Genomic DNA, 14,345 nt, shown 5'->3' on the forward strand with positions numbered 1-14,345 from the left:
CCTGCTCACCACCTACTTAGGTGGTGCATAATTCATCAGTTTGTGACGATGTTATGGGGGACAACGTTAAAAGCCTTGCTAAAGTCAAGATAAACAACATCTACTGCTCTCCCCTCATCCACTGAGCCAGCCTTCTACCATTGTGTATCAGGCTGTCAGGCATCTTTCCCCTGCCTAAGTCTATTCTGGCTCCTCTTAATCACCTTCTTGTTCATGTTCAGAAATGCTTTCCAGGATCATTTGCTCCATCACGTTCCCAGAGATCAAGGTGAGACTGATTGTCTCTATTATTCTTGTCCTTCTTGAAGATAGAAAGGACATTTGCTTTCTTCTAGCCTTCAGGAAGCCCGTCCATTGCTATAACCTTTAAGATAATTGAGAACAATTTCACAGTGACATCAGTCAGCTCCTTCACCAGTCACGGACATGTCCCATAAGTCTGTGGACGTCCCATCTTTTTAAGCATTTCTTAGCTCGATCCTTCTCAACCAAGGGCTGATCTTCCTTGCTCTAGCATTTCCCACTGGCTTCAGAGGCCTGCAATTCCCAAAGGCTGGTCTTACTAGTAGAGACCAAGACAAAGAAGACATGGACTGCCTCAGCCTTCTCCATGTCCTTTGTCATGAGGACTTCTGTCCAGTTTATCAGCAGGCCCACATTTTCTCTTATCTTCCTTTTGCAGCTGATATACCCGTGGAAAGCCTATTGTCCTTGACATCCCTTGCCAGGTTCAGCTACAGATGGGCTTGACTTTCCTAACTCCATCCCTGGACATTTGCACAGATGGGCTTGGCTTTGGGTTGCCTAACTCCACCCCTGGGCATTCACAGAGGGTCTCTATGTCCCTCACAGGTTATCTGTCCCTGCTTCCACCTCTTCAATGCTAACAGCAGCCTTCCAGATTCTTCATGGTGGTGCATGGCAGGAGGACGAAAGGCAATGGATATGAGTTGAAACAGGAGAGGTTCAGCCTAGGTAAGGAAAAACCTTCCCCCCACCCTGGGGGGAGACACACACTTTTAGTGGTAATGTGTTTTTATCACTGTCCTGTTCACCTACAGCACTTCTGCACGCTGATCAGGACAAGGGGCAACAGACACAAGCGGGGACACAGGAAGTTCCATCTCAACATGAGGAAAAACTTCTTTGAGGGTGACAGAGCACTGGAACAGGCTGCCCAGAGAGGTGGTGAAGTCTCCTTCTCTGGAGATACTCAAAACCAGCCTGGCTGCGTTTCTGTCCAACCTACTCCAGGTAAACCTGCTTCGGCAGAGGGTTTGGACTAGATGACCTCTGAAGGTCCCTTGCAACCCCTACAATTCCATGATCAGGAAACGCAGCAGTTGGCAGGGATGTATAGCACTCCTTAGACTGCGGGCTGTCACTTCATCAGTAATGCTAACTGGTTCCCAGAAGAACTTCCATACTAGTGCAAGCATTCTGAGATACTCTGTACTTGTACCTACCACACCTGAATGGGGTGCTCAGGCATTTGGACTTTGACTGACCTGTAACATAAAAGAACAGACTGACAGTTTTTGATAGGCCATTTTTTATTGAGAGTTAAGATCATGTCTCCCCATGGTGCACAGAATGCACTATGAAAACAAAATACAGAAGATCGCTTTAGTAAATGCACACTGGTTAAGCAATGCTACTTTTTGGCAAAGTGCTGTATTTTGTCGGTTTTCAGCTTGTGTTAAACTATTAAAAAAATAAGAGCCAGACATTCTTCCATATCAAAAGGACTGCTACAAATAGAGAGGTGGCTCTGGAGAGAAGCTGCCATATATGCATAGACTGATGTACAGTATTAATCCTAACTGAAATGTCCCTTTTGAATCTTCAAGTTTGCTGTGTAGAAGGCACAGTTTAAAATGCAAATCTGTCTATTGACCAATACATATGAAAATACAGTTTCAGCAAGATTCATGAATATCAATCCGTATGAGACAGTGCAAGGCCTCCACTTTTACAAGAAAAAACACACACTTTAATACAATTCAAAAACCATATAAAAAGCCACACAGCTCACTATTAAAACAGAAAACCAAAACAAATCTAATTGCCCAATAGCTCCAGGCAAAAAACAGGGCTAGACCAACATAAATACGTAAAACAAATCAACAAAAAGCCATTGATGCAGTACTATCTCACACAATAATACGGTTTCCAATATTACAAATTGAGAAGCACAGCTTTGTGCAACAAAACAGTTTATATCCTGAAAGATATAGGTTTTCATCACCAGAAAGTCATCTAGTAATGTAGTATAAAAAGATCGGTATCTCCCAATTCTAGGAGCAGTCTAAAGTTGCATTTACTTGCCTACTGAGAAGAACGGACCAAGGCTCTCACTGTAACGCCTGGGAGCCTTATACTCTCAACTCCATCTCCCCATTAAGAGTTAAAGGATCGCTTACTCCTTCCAACATGGGGAGGTGGAGACTCCATCTTCCTTCATTTCACTTTAAGAAAATTAAAGCTGAAGGAAAGTAGTTACTTTTATATAAAAGAAAAATAAAGGAAAGCAAAGAGTTTTCCTGAGCTAGAAAGTTGGCAGTGAGGAGAAGGCAGTTCAAGCCAGGCAAAGAATTGGAGTGATAAAGGCAGATAATCTGAGGCAAGTAAGAGTACTCATGAACAGATGAAAGACTAGTGAAACTACACTTATTTGCAGCTAAACCAGAGTACTTGGACCACAAAAGAATTGTTGTATGGACATGGGCACATACTGCTGAGAAGAGTAGTAACAAAATCTCTGCTTTGGAAACTGATGATGTGACCAATTCTGTTTTCTTTCACTGTCTATGTGAATTCAACATGTCTTTAGAGTTAAAAAAAAAAAGCTAGTCTATCCAGGAAAGCACCTCTTTCTTTTATATATTTAACTATTTGTCAACATCCCTTTGCAACAATCCTAACTAATCCCAGTGAAGCAGCACATCTGCACTGAAACGGACGTTATAAATATCGTTTCTTGTACACTAAGTATGTGCCACAACAGTTCCACCTGCAGAACATGCAACAGTACCACTACATCAAGGTTAATCCAAATTGCTGGGTTTTTGCTTCAGTGAAACTGAAGCATTTAGCTGAATTTAAAATGCTTCATAGGTCTAGAATAACTCACGTTATCGATCCTGCCTAATTTCAAAGACTCCTCGCGTGACTCCTTATATTAACTTCTGTATAAGGACTACTGGAAGACATGGCTGAATGTAATGTTAACACTTTAATGCCCGAGGCACTAAACACAAGGAAAAAACAGTAAGTCACATTAAGCACTGACAGAAAGGGGGATAAACTTACTTCTACTTCCTCCCTTCTTTTGGTGCAGATTTCTGCTTCCTTACCTCCATAGCCATTTAATTTGCTTCCCAGATTGATATATCAGGGTTGTGTGCCATGTGGCTGCTGTGTAATACACACTCTTTCTTAACAGGGGAACTTTTTTTTTTTAAGTGCCTGCCAGCTTCCAAAACATCTCACGCAGTGTTCTTAAAGAAAACTACTGGTTAGTTTTGAATAGCTTTTCTTTCCTGTTTGGCCCAACAGAATGGCTATCCAGTCCTTCTGCCCCCAATGGGGTAGGAGAACAACCACTGCCCATCTATCTCAATTTTTACACCCCCTGCCATCACTGTGTTTAGTTCTGCAAGACTGTTTTTCAGCGTGCTCCTCTCCCTGCCACACACTGCCCTTCATTTCCAGTCACAATTAACTCAGACTTCATTTTCATAGAGAGAAAACTAGAAGAACTTCTGATAAAACCTTCCTTCTAGCTACTTTTGAGCTACCCTCAATCTGTAAATACGAGACAATCTAACAGCAATTAGCAGCTCAGAAATAGCCATCCATCAGCCTGACTTACTTAAAGAGCAGTCAGCTAATGATGAGATTAAAAGAATGGTGGATCCACCATCATTTTCCTTTAACTAGATTAGAGATTAAATGAAACAGGGTAGGGGAAATACATCTTTCAAAAGACAGAAAGAGTTAGAGAAAGGACTCGAACTGTACCAAGTAAAACCCAGTTCAGCTCTCTGGGTTGTGCATCTGCACTTAACCCCTAGGTCCACTTTTCCTTCCACTCCACTGTGAGGTACTACATCTGTAACACCAGTGCCATATCATACTGCGACAATATTGGGGGGGACATTTAACCTTTTTCTGACACCCATAATTAGTACCCAACACACCTACAGACTCCACTAACACAAGCAGGTACTAGGCAATTTAGATTAGATGTCCTTCTTGTAACAGTTCAGCATAGCTATGTAATATCCACCAGCAGCTATAGTATTTCCTTATTAGAAAGTAATCATATATGCTGAATACAGACAGATACACAAGCTGTCAAGTAGTGGTCTTTAAAGCATATGGCTATCCTTAAGTTTTCTAAGTCCACTTTGATTAATGCAAAATGTAACTGATTTCCATCTCAGTGAAGTTTCTTTAAAAATACCAACTAAGAACCCATCTATACATCATAGTTTATAAAACAGCACACAAACTATTGTATTGATAGGCTTCCAAGACATTGAAATTTACCACCAACGTTTAGGACTTGCTGCATGATGTGCAGAGATTTATGTGTCTTTTCAAAAGAATGCAACACTAGTTATGATCATGTTTGAGGGTTTGATGATCAGCTTGGGATTGACCACACTTACCTATGCATGAAAACAAGAGCAACTTAAAAACAATTAGACCATAGATTAAAACCATGAGAGCCATCAGTAATTGAACTGACGCTGGCAAGGCTGGTGAACAAACAGTCCATTGTGCTTGATTTGCCGAGAGTGGCAATCCCTGGTGAGGTTTTGGCGACGGAGACCGTTTCTGTTGAGATAGTGTCTTTCATTATGTTCTTTTATCCAGTGGGTAGGACGAAAGCTCTTGTTTTTTTCCAGGAAAGTTGAACGAGTAGCAAGAGCTGTGACATAGCAGTGAACACGCTGTCCTGTTTCATTTCGGGCCTCCAGTCTGGAAAAGTAATGAGCAGATATCAGTCGTTACTGAGGTGCATTGGAAAGACATGCAAACTATAGCGGGCAGGAGAACATGGACATCAACACCCGGCATTTCAAAAGGACACTCTTAATCTACTGGGCAGAGATTTGGGCTGATGCAAGGTCAAGCCTCTTTAGGAAAAGCACACTGGTAAGTAATGCATGGTGCCGCCAACTCAATCTTAGTGCAAGGGCACCACAACAGCCTTTGGATTTTTGGTGCATTATGCTATTGCACCCTTCCTTCCCCAACCCACCTCCCTAAGCCCGAGATGCAACATAGACCAGAAATATAAAGCAATGTGTGTCACGCTGCTCCGGCTTTAGAAGACTTGGGGCTATCGACTAGGTGAAGTTTGGTTTAAAAGCATCTTGAACATAGGTGGGCCAGCCTGAAAACAGAAGCACGCTAATGAAAGTGTGTTTGGATTGCCAGCCACACAAGTAAATCCAAACAATGGTCATGCAGAGGAATGGGAAAGACAGACCAGTTGTGACACACAGGAAATATCTTAGAAGGATTGTTCCTCAACCAGCCCTCTAGATTTCATGAGCAGACAGTCAGCAGTTTTGGCAAACCCTTACTCCATCATGCACTAGTGGAAAAACAAATCAGCAGCCTATGCAAGCAGGGACTGACATATTGAGAAAGGACTTCCCTACTTAACAGAACAATCACTGATGTTTCCTGATACTTCCAAAGCAAAGCTAAAAATAGCCTGGCAGTTTTAAAAGCAAAGCAAAACCCAAGTCTGAGTGCCACTGCTGGTATGACCAGAGTTGCTTGCCTTCTCTCTCTCCACCCAGGGCCCACCAGCTGTCAACTCCATGGTGCCCAGGAAAGTTGTCTGCAAGACCAGGAGCTTGCTCAGGCATGAGCAAGAGGTCTTTTGGGGAAAATCTGTTTTTCAGCACTAGCGTGACTTTAGAGAGTCTCTCTGGAAGAGCTTAACTTGCATTTATTGTATGATGTCCCTGCAGACACAAGTCTGGACTGCCATGCCCATGGGACACCCTTGTAGCCTTGCTCCTTGGGCGGGCTGCAGGTGCCTGGCACAGAAGAGAGCTCTTCTGCCTCCCCCAACTCCACACTGGAGTGAAATACTCCCTGTTAGCAAGGAAATACTCCCTCCCTTCGACTTTTTTTCTTTTAAATATCCAAATCTGCTTGCTCTTGGCTCCTTGGATAGCTTGATTTGACTGACTGAAGCCATGAACAGCTACATGTTCCTTCACTGGAGGTTGTCCTAAACCTACCACTTGAAATACAAAGCAAGAAATAAGCGAGCAACACAGCACAAGTCAATTTACAGTGCCTTGTAAACACTTTCTATGCAGATTACACCAGTTTAATTTACATTAGGGTGCTGGCAAATATAGGGCTACTGTTTTCTATATGGGGCAATCCCTTAACATGTTCAGCAGTGCCAGAGGTGGAACTACAAATGAAGCCTTTCTGGGGAAAGCCATAAGGAGCTACGAAGCCACACCACCTTGTGTTACCAGAACCCAAATTTCCTAAGCAGGCTCTTGCTGCATGTCATTAGCTAGCAAAGGGCAGCAACTGCTAATACAAAGCGTTGCGGTTTGTTATGGAAAAATATAAACTTCCCTCTCTTCGTCAAGTTAGTCATACAACATCCTTTTGCTTTGAATTTAAAAGGAGCAAATAGATTTCCTCCACAAAAGGAGAAAAACTGGTTTATAATTGCTGGTTGAAGATATTTAAGCTTCCCCCCGCCTTATCAAATACCCTTTCAGCACTGGTTTACAAACCAACATTCTTCCACTTGCCACCTGAAAGTGAAACTGGGATAGCAGAGGTGGTTTGAATTAGCTAAGAGGCCACATACTCTTCCGAAAAGTAGCATTTTTGGTATCTTTGCGGTTGCCTTTCATCACCTGGCACTAGTGAGCCCTGGGCACTGAGAGAACAGGGCTGATGAGCCACCATCAATATTGTCAAAACATAATTTTAGAGGGGCTGTGACTAAAGCCAGACCGCTGCTACATACATTTGCTGCTGCATCCCCAGCATCTATTTTACTAGAAAGCGTTAAGTGTCCTGCTAGTTGCGCCACAGAGCCAGACTTCACAAGAAACATTAAAGGCTTCAGACCCCACCCCAATTAATACTGAAGTAATTTTTCTGCACTTAGCGTTTTGGCTTGTTAAAGCAGATGTAGTTAGGCTTGATCAAGTAACATCATTTGGCACAAAGGTTAGTCCTAAAACCTTGTTTTGGCAGACAAGGCTTCTAGAGGAAGCAGTGTTGCTAGCAGCCTGATCAAACAAGAAGCACTGTCCCAAACCAGTAGTACTTACTGTGCCAGTGTGCCTTAAGCAGCTTTTCTTGGCCCTACAATATTAAATGGCCAACCATTAAACCACTAGAGACTTCAAAACAGCTTTTGAAACTTACTGCATTATCAGTGTAATTGATTTTCCCAGTTTCTGTAATCTACCTCATCAGCTTCAGACTTAAGCCTACTCCCAGTTCTGCCACACAAAAATAACTCTTACACAAAAGCCCGGATCCTCTGACAGAAGCAAGGGCACAGAATTCAGTGTGAAGAAACTTATTCACACTCCCATTGAGGATCGCCACACCTTTAGCTTCCCGACACATTAAAGCAGCATAAGTGTACAGCATAATATAACACAAGATTCTTCTCTAGAAGAATTTACACCAGTATCCCTAGATCACAAGTCACTGAGAAAAGTCAGAATCTTACTTTACATGTTACTATCCAATATAATCGATATTTTAGATTAATTGATCTACTGTCTCTCACTAGGATATGCCTCACAGCCTACAGTTCTCCTGCAGATTCCTTCAGACCCTCATTTTGAAGGTGCTATGTGCTTATAGCTTCTGTCCGATTTAAGTTAAGCTAGACCCTTGACACTTAGCATCACGAACTGCCCTCCCCAAATATTTATACAAGTCCCCTGCTCTTCAAGATTAATTGTATCGGCACTACGCTTCAACATTATGCAGTAGTATGTCCCCTCAGTCACCCGTTCCTCTGAAATAAGAGCTTCAAACGTGGCAAGGAGGTGATCAGAAAAGTCGATGGGCATCTACCTACAGCAAGCCTACCACTGCATGCGTTTTTTCCCCTGTGTAACAAAGCTTACTATACTATGATTTTTTTCCCTCCAATTGTTTCTACCAGTAGGCACCAGATGGGAGGAAAAGTCAGTTTTTGTTATTAACCACGATTCACAAAACACCCAATTATTTCCAGATCAATGAACGCACAGGCAAGTGTGGGATCACGATGGCAAAAATATTCTATTTGTATACATCTACATGTACTGCGCTCATATAGCTGTATACATGGGACAGTTACCCCCAAAGCAGCAGTGCACAGCAAACATGCATCTGCAATAATTCCACATGGCCAGATGTTTAGCACTCAAAAAAAAAAAAGAGGTCAAACAGCACTACTTCTTACCTTGCTAAAAGTAGAAGTTTGCAGCAAAACTTTTTACCTTGAGGGGAGTAAGTTTTGTGGAATATTTCAGTTTGCTTTTGTTCCACAAGCCACCTGCGGGAAAATTTAATCCTGTCCTAATCTATCACTAGGTGTAAGGAACAAGAAAACGCCAAAACAGACTTCCCTGTCAGGATAGTTAGTGTAATATGTTTCATCTCACAAGGTGACCAAAAGGGTACTGACTAATAGTTATGAAAAATACATATAGCTATGGAGGGGGCAAAGTGCTTTCAAATCTATGTTATCAGTCGTACAGCTAACTGCCACCAGTTTCAACAGGACTGGAGCACATTCTGTGAGGGAACAATTAGGCTCCATAAATATTTATTGCAGTGTCAAAATAGCACACCCAACTGTTTCCTGACACGGTCATCTTGTATAACATTTTTCTAAGCAGCCCTGACCACCCTACCCACTTTGGGTAGTATTCATGCTTTATTCACTTGCTCTGAAATAAGCTGGAAAATTCAGTATTAAGTGTCTAAGCTGATCAAGTAGAAACCAGATATTTTCAGCAACAGAGCTCCCTGACAAGAGAAGTCAGACGTACCTGGGACTACCTGGGCTGCGGAACTCCTCATCCCCACACCCAGTCTCATTAAGGCTGTGACAGGTATTGTGGACAGCATACACAGACATGCTGGGATGCTCTATGAGGAGGTTCTCCATCGGACTGGTTTCCACTTTGATAGTGGTTAATCCACCTGCAGTAAAACACGGGGGAGGGGTGATAAACCAGCTCTCCTCCATGGGGCACGACTCAAACTGGATGAAGCAAGACTCGCTGGCCTCCGGCAAGCATTCCAAGGGAGACGGTAAACAGGAGAAAACAGGCGAGCCATCCGCGGCTGATGCTTCAGCGATGTCCGCTTCCTCCACGGAGCAATTAGTGCAAGTGTCTGCTGTCGGTGGCCATCAGTCAGTGGAGAGGAACCCATGGATGTTGGTGATTGCAGGAGGTCAAAAATAACAAGGTTGTACGTAGCCAGAAACGAGATAAAAAAAGACAACAAAGAAACAGGAATAAACCCCTAATCAGCATGTATACATGTTTGTTTGGGTTTCTTTTTTTAAAAAAAAAAAAGCAAGGGGAGGGGAAAAGGGAGTTCCCTGACAAGCCACATTAGACACGCAACACAGCTGTTATCAGTAACGCAATACAATTGCGTAATAAGTCAAACATATTTTATCTGTACAAGTGGTTCTGCTGAAGCCTGTGTCAGACTTATAAACCTGACATCATTTTTCTCATCAGTTTACATAACATGTTTTGGTACATTTGTTTGGAAGACAACCTACGCTCTAACCCACACTGGTTTTGCTTAGGTAAAGTTTCTCCCAAGCTGCTGGTTCCTAAGCAGAGCTTACGTTTGACAGACGTCTTACCTATAAAGTCAACCAGAATCCACTCGTCATCTTCTTTCTCGCTGAACTCTGGCTCTTGGCTGGACAAGCTATTAATCTCTCCCATGAGCATGTTATTTAACCTCTGGAACATTACTAAGGCAGAAACAAGACTTTGGCTGGTAGGTCTTTATATCCAAGGTTCAAGGCACAGCTCACACTGTACTAGAAGAGTGGCATAGACGAGATTAAAGTGCATAGATGCTTTATCAGCTTAGGTACGGGACATGCAGAGGCATGACTGGTAAACAGCTTGTGTGAAACCTGCAAAAAAAAAATAGTGACAGAGGTCTTAATGACAAAGCAATAGGTAACATCCCTAGAGAACATATTAGAAACCCTCTCATTAGCGCAGCCTGAGGTGCCAGTGAACATTTCTAAGAGGAGAAGCAGCTTCACTGGCATTCACCATTCCCTCCCAGCTAGATAACACTCAAAAAGTTTAGGTCTGTCCTTGGAGCTGAGCTCCTTCCTCCAGATCCTCCTCCTCACGCAAATGTCTGTTCAGCCATCTGTCCCCACCTTCTCCTACGGGAGGAGGACTTTCATACTGGAGCCTCATGCCTCCACGCTCACATAGGTGCTCCCCCAGCTCCTCGCCTGTCTTGCTCCCGGTTGGAGCGAGATGCCAAGGGCAAGCACACATTTTCAGCTGCAGACATGGCATCCCCTCTGCTGACACAGCCTCACACCTCTCCCAGAGATCCCTGCAAGGGGTGCCCAAGGCAGCGTATCTTCTCTCTCCCATCACACGCAGCCCAGGGCCGCTGCCTACAAGTTAACACTGCAGGAAGGCACATCCCCTCTCCAGGTTCAAAGTGCACCGCATAGTTACCAGTGGGATCATTTTCACAGCAAGAGCCCAACTAGTCACCTATGGCAAGTCCAAGCAACAAGGAAAAGTAACACGTATACTTAATTAAAACCAATGTTTGGTTCTCAATACACCTCCCTAAATCTACAAGCAATTAGTCACCAAAAACCTGAACACTATATTTTGCGGTTAAGATGAAAAATCCCGTTACTACTAAGAAACTGAATGTTCAACCACCTCAGATCAGCATGTTTACAGCCTTTGAATATTTATGTATGAGCCAGTAAGTATAAGCCATTGACATAGCTGAATCAGTAAAGGCTATACAAGGAAAATATTCACCAATTTACAAGTCAATTTCACCATAGTAATACTTGAATTATCACAGCATGTCAGAATTATTACAGATTAAACACCTGTTTAATAATTTAATAGGGAAGAGGATATGCATGTAGCAGGGTATGAGTGTCTGCATTCAGAAAGAGAAAGGAGCAAGACACACCACACCAGACAAACCCAGCCATTAAAAGATACAACTCAAAGGGTTGTATTTAACGCCAGTATACCCAGCTCCATCCTGTAACGCTCAGGCCACACCAAAGGCCACACCAAAGGGTCATTTTGGCCTTTGCCATCTTACCCCAGGACACCAGACCCCATCACCCACTTGTTCGATGCAAGGACAAGCACCTGCTCCATATGATACTGCTCCTATAGACACGTATGCAGCTACCTCCTTATCCAAAGGGTACAAAAGGACAGGATTAAAGCCTAGAGTAGTCTTCAGAAGCGATATGAAAAGGTACAGTGTAACTCCAGAAGTTATGCACTCTAGTTCTTCAACAGGAACTACCAGCTGCAGGAAAATCCATGACTAGGAACAACTGGCTCAGCCGCAGTAGTGATAAAAGGCTAGTTTTTAAGACCACGCTTGAAAACAGAACATCTGGGCTCTCTTTAAGAGAGCTACAAGAATGATCAGAAGTCTGCAGAAAAAGGATAAAGTTTAAAAAAATGAAAAGCTTAACAGAGGAAAGGAAAAAAAATTACAACAGTAGTCAATTATGTGAAGAAAGATGCAAACATTTATTCCCTTCTTCTACATTGACAGTAAGCAGAAGTGGCTTTTAACTGCAGTAAAGTTCAATTTTCAGTGGTTACTAGCAGGAAACACTTTTAACCATTAATGTCGCTAAGCCCGGGGCGGGTTACCTAAGGAAACGCCAAATGCCCACAGTGTTCCTAAGCATCTTCTTGAGGAGGTTTGAGTGCTTCAATTACAGACAGAGCTTGCCACAGATAAGGAAACGGATTCTAGGTGAAAGTTTGAAGTTTGTAGCTTTCCAGTTATGTTCAGTATCCACCCCTAACCCTCTTCTGGCACAAGGCCTAGGAACAAAAGAGCTTGTTTTTTTTCTTTAGGCTAACTCACAAGCCATAGCGTAATTGCTGATCAGTGCTGGCTTCCCCCACACTCCCACGGCCTCATGCATGCGTTGCCTCTTTCCTAGATCTAAACTGGAAGTACCTTGAGGCAAGGGCTGTCTTTTTGTTCTTCATGTAGAGCAGAGCAAGACAAAAGCTCACACTCCTACATGACAGCTCCACAGGCATCACAGCAACATCAAATAATTAACCTCCAACCAGGAAAAGGGAAATCACTGCTCCCGAGAGCTAAACAAGCTACAGCTTTTGGACCATAAATGTCTTTCTATTGATCAAAAGCAGGTCGCCCCATTTCCCCCTTCCCAGCCAAGGAGGATCCAAAAAGCCATCTGAATCATTTAGAAACTGGTTGATGTTTTGACATCCTCTTGGACAAGTGCCTTTGAAAAATGCCACATTCGCATGCTATTGTGCAAGGCAGATGGGGACACCGAAGTGACGCTGTTATCAAGGGCCATCACTAGGGGAGGCAAACGAGACAGAGGCTGAGAGAGTCACTCCAGGAACTATTGGCTGCAAGAAAAGACAAGACTAGGAACAACTGGCTCTGCCACAGCCGTGATAAAAGGCTGTTCCAGATAACACTCCAATCATAGAATGGTTCGGGTTGGAAGGGACATTAAAGATCATCTAATTCCAACCCCCCTGCCATGGGCAGGGACACCTCCCACTAGACCAGGCTGCTCAAAGCCCCATCCAGCCTGGCCTTGAACACTTCCAGGGATGGGGCATCCACAGCTTCCCTGGGCAACCTGTTCCAGTGTCTCCACCCTCACAGTAAAGATGTTCTTCCCAATATCTGATCTAAGTCTCCCCTCTTTCAGTTCAAAACCACTTCCCCTCATCCTGTTGCTCCACTCCCTGATGAAGAGTCCCTCCCCACCTTTCCTGTAGGCCCCCTTTAGGTACTGGAAGGCCCCTATAAGGTCTCCCTGGAGCCTTCTCTTCTCCAGGCTGAACAGTCCCAACTCTCTCAGCCTGTTCTCATAGCAGAGGTGCTCCAGCCCTATGATCATTTTTGTGTCCCTCCTCTGGACCCGCTCCAACAGGTCCATGTCTTTCCTGTGCTGGGGGTTCCAGAACTGGACACAGTACTCCAGGGGTGATCAACAACATTGTGTTGCTGCATCAAAAAAACCCTTTTTTTTCCCTGTTTTTTTTTTTTTTCCCCCGTTTATATCCTAGCAGAGGAGACGGGGTGCATTCCAACAAAAAAATCTCAAAAGAGACACCCCGCCCAAATGACTTCTGCAGTTCTCGGAGGGCTTTGGCTGCCTGTCCCCCCCGTGCCCCCATCTCGCCACCTTTCCGTTACCACCAGGAGGCTCCAAAAAGCCGCTTCCAGCCCAGCCGGCGGCTGACCCGGCGGAGCCCGTAGCAGCTGCGCACCTTCCCGGCTGCGCTCCGGAGCCCAGCCCAGGCCCGCCGCTGGGCGGAGGGAACGGGGGTGGTGGGGGGGGAGGGTAGGACACGGCTACCGGCTCTTCGACAACCGAAAAAAACCGGCAAAAAAACCCCCACAAACAACTCCTCCCGCTGTTTTTCCGCGGAAAGCAAAGCCGGGATGGATGCAGGGAGCTGCGCCGACCGCCTTCCACCGCCTAGTCCCGGGGCACTCAGACCACCGGTGGGACACCGAAGCTCAACCCTATCCCCGCCGAACATCAAAACTCACCGGGCCCGGTCTGCCGACGCCGTTTCCCCCCGTTCCGCGGCCGCGCCGAGTCCGCACCCCGCGGAGCCCTTTGTTGTTATAGCCCCGGCGCCGCCGCTGACGGGCCCGGCCGCCCCCTCCCTGGCCACGCCCCTCCCCGCCCCTCTGCCAATGGGAGGCGGCGGCGGCTGTCGCTAACGCACGTGATTGGTGGGCGGGGCGAGCGAGGGGGCGGGGCGAGCGAGGGGGCGGGGCGGGGCCGTCCGGCCCCGCCTCGCCCCCCTCGCTCGCCCCGCCCCCTCGGAGGCCTTCGCTTAATTAAACCCTAATAAATAATACAATAATATATCAAATGCCTGCGACCGGTGGAAAGGTGCTGAAATGGACGCGTGGCCAAACTGCCCTGCACGCGACACGCCGTAAAAATAGAGCGGGTTTTGCGTGGTTTCAGCCCTGCAGAGTAGCTCGAGTCATGTTAATGTTAATGTTAATGTTAATGTTAATGTTAA

At 44.9% G+C, this 14,345-nt stretch overlaps 1 protein-coding gene across 6 annotated transcripts; it reads right to left on the minus strand.

Annotated features, from left to right (window-relative positions):
• Positions 1–1,535: 1,535 nt before the first annotated feature.
• On the minus strand, positions 1,536–13,988 carry TP53INP1 (tumor protein p53 inducible nuclear protein 1). Of its 6 annotated transcripts, none has more exons than XM_074577459.1 (6): positions 13,858–13,988; positions 9,905–10,186; positions 9,069–9,417; positions 8,477–8,569; positions 7,341–7,374; positions 3,463–4,989 (listed from the first exon to the last, which is right to left on the minus strand). In XM_074577459.1, exons 2-6 carry the CDS (start codon positions 10,014–10,016, stop codon positions 4,972–4,974), a joined length of 606 nt encoding a protein of 201 aa, XP_074433560.1. In that variant the 5' UTR covers positions 10,017–10,186; positions 13,858–13,988; the 3' UTR covers positions 3,463–4,971. The 6 variants fall into 6 exon arrangements, with proteins under 6 accessions (XP_074433563.1, XP_074433562.1, XP_074433558.1 ...); XM_074577458.1 differs by having other exon boundaries at positions 3,470–4,989; positions 9,069–9,420; XM_074577462.1 differs by lacking the exon at positions 8,477–8,569 and having other exon boundaries at positions 1,536–4,989.
• Between the last annotated feature and the right edge of the window lie 357 nt (positions 13,989–14,345).

This window comes from Larus michahellis, chromosome 2 (genome assembly GCF_964199755.1).
Source record: "Larus michahellis chromosome 2, bLarMic1.1, whole genome shotgun sequence".
NCBI lineage: Eukaryota > Metazoa > Chordata > Aves > Charadriiformes > Laridae > Larus > Larus michahellis.

Coding starts and splice junctions, on each gene's coding strand:
- TP53INP1 (XM_074577456.1), bottom strand. CDS start 10,016: ATGTTCCAGAGGTTAAATAACATGCTCATGGGAGAGATTAATAGCTTG. Junction 9,421..9,904: donor GATTCTGGTTGACTTTATAG/GTAAGACGTCTG, acceptor GGCCACCGACAG/CAGACACTTGCACTAATTGC. Junction 4,990..9,068: donor CGCAGCCCAGGTAGTCCCAG/GTACGTCTGACT, acceptor TTACTTTTCCAG/ACTGGAGGCCCGAAATGAAA.